This window comes from Trypanosoma equiperdum (assembly GCF_001457755.1).
Source record: "Trypanosoma equiperdum strain OVI genome assembly, contig: ctg_803, whole genome shotgun sequence".
Classification (NCBI taxonomy): Eukaryota; Euglenozoa; class Kinetoplastea; order Trypanosomatida; family Trypanosomatidae; genus Trypanosoma; species Trypanosoma equiperdum.
In genome coordinates, this window is record NW_027124758.1 from 1,411 (window position 1) to 7,943 (window position 6,533).

A 6,533-nucleotide genomic window follows, 5' to 3' on the forward strand; every position below is an offset into this window, starting at 1 on the left:
CTAGAGATAAACTACGATAGACAGTATTTGCTAAAACTACGACCAGGATGCAAGCAGCCAGTAACGATAGCATTACCGGATACGAAATGAGCCGCATATGTAATCTGACGTCTCTTGCTACTGTATCTAGGTGTATGTATATCTTTTTAATTCTGATTATTATTTATTTAAAAATAAAATACTCTTTGCATCTTTTTTTTTTTGAGTTAAATACAGTTTGAAGATAGTCCGCGGTGGTTATGTTGTAACGCCAAGAGTAAGGTAGTGAGATAAATGGGTGAGAAGTTCAGTTGCTCATGTGAACAGCCCCTCTCTTATTCCTCTCGGGTTTGTTGTTGGTGTCGTGTTGTTAATTTCACTGTAGCTGTTACAACCTCTTTATTGTTAATTTTCATTTCCTTTATTCTCTTCTTTGTTTTTTCTCTTCTTGTGTGACGTGTCTTCTGGTTTCTCCTGCCTCCTGTTCCGCTTCTTGTTACTTTCTCCCTTTTGTGTTGCTGTTTTCTTTCACTCCCCCCCCCGCACTGCACGTGTCTTTTGATTTTCTCTTTATCACACTTCGCGTTACTCTGTTCGTAGCCAAAACAGCAAACACAAACATATATATATATAAATATATATTCACTTGTCCGTATGCGCATGGGTTTAATCATTCACCGTGGGGTTTGGAAAAGCTGCTGTGAGGTGCTCCTTTCCTCCCCATTCTATTCTTTCATGCCCTTCATTTTCCTCTTGTTATTTTGTGTGGTTCATTGCATGAAACAGCACACGCGGAGTCGTGTCATTTTCACGGTGTAATCGCCGGTGCTCACAGTGAACAAAAAAATGTAATATAAATACGGGGACCGATGGGTTATGCCGTCGCGACTTGAAAAAAAACGCAAGCGAGGCGATACAATAACAATACACTCGCACAAATGCAAGATGACAAGGATATTGAAAAAGACCAGAGGGAAGTGAAAGAAAAAAAAAAAGATCGTCACATCCAATTGTGATTGCACTCCTTCTCGTCAGTTCGGATACGTGTGTCTCATGCATTTTTGATATGTTCTCGTGAAGCACCCTCACAAACCGTTGTGGTAAACAAAGAGATAGGTGATTCCTTTATTTTTTTTTCTCTTTTTTTCTTTTTTAATACCCTAACTTCCCACAAGTTCTGAGAGAGCGTTATAAATAAATCTCCTCCACGTCGCCAGTAGGGGATAGGACTCCACACGTAAAAGCGCCGGGAAGTGCAAGGACAAAAAAACCAATAAAAACGAGAGGTGCGCCGCCCCGTGGCCAGCGCTGACGAGAAGGAATTAGTGCCTTCAACCAACAATTCACTAAAGTCAGCTCTCATCTAGGGATGAAAACGTTGCACGTGCATATAATAAATGTGCAAACACAAATATTTCACATTCTCTCGTTGCGGCAACACTGTCCTACAGGCCGATCTTATGAGCTGCTCGAGAGGCTTGTTGCACCCGCATACACATGCCAACAAAGTGTTCACCGACATCGATGAGAATTTGAATTTCCCACCGGCATCATATCAGGCATGCTGTCCCGCTTCTCCGCTCTCGTCTCACGGTTCCTTTCCACCAATGCACTCACCACTTTATCTATCTCCTCTCTCCGTCTCCTTTTACGCCCGTGTCATGATGATGTCGTCGATCTTGAGGATCATCATCACACATTCCGCAGCGAGCCTGACAGCCGACGTCGACACCAGTAGCGGCTGCACGACATTCTCCTCCACCATATCTGTCACACAACCTTTTCGTACGTTAACACCAGCGTTCTTGTTTCCACTGGCATGCGCATTGCGGAGCTCCGTTACGATAGAAATAGGCTGAAGGCCGGCATTTTCGGCTAGTGTGTATGGGACAACCTCGAAAGCATCTGCGAAGGCACGCATGCAAAAGGTTTGCATACCCTGAGCGCGCTCCCGTGCGTATTTGCTGAGTTGAAGGCACACCTCAGTTTCGCCAGCGGCACCACCAGCTACAATGGCGCGCTTCTTCACGATGGAACGGATCACACAAAGCGAATCATGTAGCGCACGCTCAGCCTCCTCCAGCATCAGGTTATTGCTTCCGCGTAAGAAAAAAGTAACAGTTTTTCCAAAGAGCTGCAGGTTAATCTTCTCCGACGGAGGCTGCACCCCCGTGATTCGGATAATCTTTCCGCTCGGGGTGTTTTCCTCTACCACAAGATCTGCATGGCCAAATTTCTCCGGCTTCAAGTTCTCTATGTTCGCCACAGGGAGGCACCCGATCGTTTTGGTAATAAAGTCGATGTCGCTGCGCTCAACGTCCTTTACCACCATGATCTTCATCTTGGCGAGGAAGTCGAGACTCTGCACGGTCACAGCGTCACGAAGAACGGATTTTTGCACCAGCAGCACATTTACACCTGCATCCTTAATCTGTTTGCAAAGGTTCAGAAGGTACTTTCGTTCCTCCTTTAACGCCCGATCCATCTGGTTGTAGTCGCTGATAGTAACAGTACTCTCCATGTCCGTCTTGGGTGGCGAAAGCTGAAACTGAATAAGGGCTATTGTGGCGTTTGCAATGCGCACTGGACCACCGGCGACGTGGGACGCCTTCTGCTTGAACACCATACCGTTCGAAAGCATTACCGACTCGTCGATTGTCCCTCCGAGGGCCGTCACGATGCGCACATCTCGCAAATCCACGTCGCCGTTATCCCTCATTATTTGCCTCACCGCATCCACAGCCATTGGGGCTATCAAATCGCTATTCTGCGAAATGATTTTTGAGTTTAGCGACGTGATGGCGGCCCTAATGAGCGTCTCCCTGTCGTTGATGTCAATTTTCACGCTCATCCCTTCCAACACCTGTTCAGCTAATTTAGCACATTCGTTGAAACACTCGGATATCTGCGTCGGATGAATTCCCTTCAACAGCAGTTCCTCCACAGCACGTAGCAGAGCGCCACAGAGCACTACAACACTTGTAGTCCCGTCTCCCGCCTCCACATCCTGTGCTTTGGAAAGTTCCACCAACATCTTGGCACACGGGTGAGTTACCTGCAGTTTGGAAAGGATCGTCGCACCATCGTTACTGATGATTACCTCACCGCGAGGTTCAATAATCATCTTATCCATGCCTCGAGGGCCGAGAGAAGTGCGAATACAATCCGCCACAGCTTTGGCAGAGGTGATGTTACTTAGACGCACATCAGTTTGTGTGTTTGTGTCTTTCTTGTTTTCATTTGCCTTCTTGGTAGACATTTTGGGGGTCTTCTTTTTTGTTTTCTTTTTATCGTTAGCTTGTATCGACGTATGCACTTACAAATCCTAATTATTCTCGTTTCCCTTCAAATATTTCCCTTTTAGTTGTATAATCTTCATATACACGCGCGCATGCGCCAAACAAAAAGAAAAAAAGTAAAGAAGAGGAAACGAGAAACACCAGGGAAGTATTAAAGAGGGAACGCTATTGCCCATGCCAATGGTACAAATAAGTGACTTTATCTTCACACCGCACCTCCGCGAAACAAATATATGCATGCATTTCCCTATTCATTTCACAAGCACAGCACCTGACTTTTTTTTTTTCGCATAAGACACTAAAACCGAGGGACTGCTATAGCCAATACGCTTAAACAAATCCCCACATACCAGGGCATCAAAACAAAATGCATTGTCCAGTACACTCCCCTCACCCGGGATGGGCGAAATTAAATTGGATTGCTCTGTTCTGTGAAACAGAAAAAACAAAAAAAGAAACAAGTCAAGGAGAAAACATCGAATGTCTATGTACACAACTTGACACCACTCTTCTGCCTCACCTCCAAAGGGTAGAAGCATTCACAAACGTCTGCAAGCACACCTGCACACCCCTCTCTTCTTTTCTTTTTTCGGAGGGGGGTGCTGTGGCAAAAAAAAAAAGATAAATTAGAAGAAAAAAAAAGAGAACCACTGCGTCAGCCAACCCTCGACATATCTCTCCATTCACTATCTGTAGCACCCGCCTATTCCGCCTCCTCCATACGGACTCAACCATATCACCAACACCCTACACCCATACATATATTTACATATAGATAGCACACGCGTGGCAAATCACCATTCTGTGGGAAGCAAGAAAAGATTCCCTTAAGTAGCACCAAAGCCCTCGCTCATAAGAACATACAAATACAAACACCTATATGTCGGCAACTCACCCGTCGGTCACCTTTAGAACTCGACAGAAAAGTATGGGTGCTCCAATGCCTGAGCTGCGGTTAATCGTTCACTTGGCTCATACCTCAGCAGCCAACGAAGAAGATCAATCCCCTGCGGGCCAAGTTTCGCATAGGCGGGATTCGTTTGAAACTGCTCTTCACAGGTCGCTGCAAGGGTTTGCTGAAACTCCGGTCTGCTCAGCATGTTGGAAGAGTTGGGATATGTGTCCATGGATGGCCACACTTGTCTATTTGGAGTACCGAGGAACTGAAATATTCGTAGCAGTTGATCCGCATCATTCTTCCCCGTGAAGAGAGGAGCGCCAATGGCCATCTCAGCAAAGATGCACCCAACCGACCAAATATCAACAGGTGTGCCGTACTGCGTGGAGCCTAACAACACGTCTGGTGAGCGATACCACAACGTCACCACCTCCTGAGTGAACTTTTTAACAGGAATACCAAATGCGCGCCCCAGCCCAAAGTCAGCCAGTTTGAGCTCCTTTTCGCGCGATATTAAAAGGTTAGGTGGTTTCAAATCACGGTGCAGCACATTCCTTTCATGGCAAAAACGGACTCCGCTAAGAAGGCTGCGCATAAACTCTTGGATGGTGCCCGCGTCCAAGTCACCGCCCACGTGGTCCATGTATTTCTTGAGATCCATCTCCATGCACTCAAACACAAGCGTGAGTCGTTTCTCGCTATGGCAAACGTCCAACAACCTCACGATGTTCTCGTGACGAAGCTCCTTCAGGATGGAGATCTCCCGAATAGCGGTGCATGGAACACCTTCCTCCTCCTTTTCTAGGCGAATGCGCTTAACCGCAACGATAGTCCCAGTTGTAACATCACGGGCTCTGAACACCACACCGTACGATCCCTCGCCAATCTTCTGAAGCCGCTCGTAACGACTCCCCATTCTATCCAATTATTGAGACTCTCTCTGCTTGTTATACCGAACAAGCTCCCTACTGCTCCTTTCTGATTCCCCACCCCACAGACTTACGCAGATGTTAGTCTTCAGTGTGAAATATTGTCGCAGCAAATTACAAACAAGGCCAAATATGCGGCCACAACGCCTCAAGCTAAACCACGAAAAAAAAAAATAGGGGGACGTACCCGCACTTATTTCACGGTGGCCGTCCGCTCGGAATTGTGGCAATCCTGAATAAAGGGTGCCACTCCTAAACCGATAATGCACCCTGAGGAGGCAAACGACAATGTGGTCAATCCCCCCCTTTCCCACTGCACAGCCGCAACCGTATCAACCGACAAGAAACCTTTCAAAAAAAAAAAAAACAACACAAAAGGAAAAGCACCCCAACTAGTAAATGAACACGACTCTGCAAAAACGGGCTACGAACACACAAGAAGATCAAAAACGAAGAAGAGATAGAGACAGAGGACACAGTTGCGTAAAATAATGAAAAGTAACAAACATCATTGGAATACCTTCCCCGCATTCAATCCCAAGAGAAGAAACTGGCTGCAGATCCTCATCACGAGCACCGCAACGACAGCCCCTCAACACAGAGTCGCGTGTGGGCTGACGCATACGGAGAGAGGTTCCTGGGTATGAAAGTAGAATAAAAGACATGCAAAAAAAAAGTGGGGAAAAATAAGAAATCCACGACACCACCCGCACAGTTTCCTGCAGGGTTATTCCATTGATGCACTTTCCTAGTTACGTGGCTTCTCCTTCTTCTGACGGTACAAAGCGTACAACCCGACACTGGAGACCTTCACGATCTTAAATCGCACCCCGGGAATATCACCAACGGCGTGACCGGAACGACCGAAACCAGAGACCAGCACCTCGTCATTCTCCTCGATAAAGTGCAGGCAACCATCATTGGGAACGAAAGCGATGATCTTCTTGTCATTCTTGATCAGCTGCACACGAACGCACTTACGAATGGCAGAGTTGGGTTGTTTCGCTCCAACGCCAATCTTCTCCAACACGATGCCCTTGGCATGCGATGAACCACCGAATGGGTTGGCCTTCTGTGCCACAAATGTGTGGGACTTCTTCCAACCCTTGTCTGCCCAGCGGTTCTTACGGCGCAGGCGGACGAGCTTACGAGCTGCGTGCTGTCCGTTGGTCTTCGTCATGGTGTCCTACTTTTCCTTCAGCAAGCGAATGAGTGGCGAACGGAAAGGAGATACAGTACGTTACTGAACGGTAGCACGTGGACTTCTCAGGGCCCACAAATCCCTTGCGACCACCCCATCACTACCGGGCCCGGTGTGGTACCAGGACAAGGAAGTGGCAAAAGACAGCTGACCAACGCTGCAATCAAGCAGTGTAAAGAATTAAAAAAGAAAATTCAAGCTTAAATGACGAAATCAACGAAAAAAAA

General features: G+C 46.9%; 3 protein-coding genes across 3 annotated transcripts; all 3 read right to left on the reverse strand.

The window, feature by feature from the left end:
- Positions 1-1,627: 1,627 nt before the first annotated feature.
- TEOVI_000372800 (T-complex protein 1, delta subunit, putative) lies at positions 1,628-3,238 on the reverse strand (the record flags this gene model as incomplete). Its single annotated transcript, XM_067226591.1, has 1 exon — positions 1,628-3,238. One exon carries the CDS (start codon positions 3,236-3,238, stop codon positions 1,628-1,630), a length of 1,611 nt encoding a protein of 536 aa, XP_067082692.1.
- A 948-nt stretch (positions 3,239-4,186) lies between these two features.
- TEOVI_000372900 (cdc2-related kinase 1, putative) lies at positions 4,187-5,092 on the reverse strand (the record flags this gene model as incomplete). Its single annotated transcript, XM_067226592.1, has 1 exon — positions 4,187-5,092. One exon carries the CDS (start codon positions 5,090-5,092, stop codon positions 4,187-4,189), a length of 906 nt encoding a protein of 301 aa, XP_067082693.1.
- Positions 5,093-5,853: 761 nt separating this feature from the next.
- TEOVI_000373000 (40S ribosomal protein S23, putative) lies at positions 5,854-6,285 on the reverse strand (the record flags this gene model as incomplete). Its single annotated transcript, XM_067226593.1, has 1 exon — positions 5,854-6,285. The coding sequence occupies one exon, from the start codon at positions 6,283-6,285 to the stop codon at positions 5,854-5,856; it is 432 nt and encodes a 143-aa protein (XP_067082694.1).
- Between the last annotated feature and the right edge of the window lie 248 nt (positions 6,286-6,533).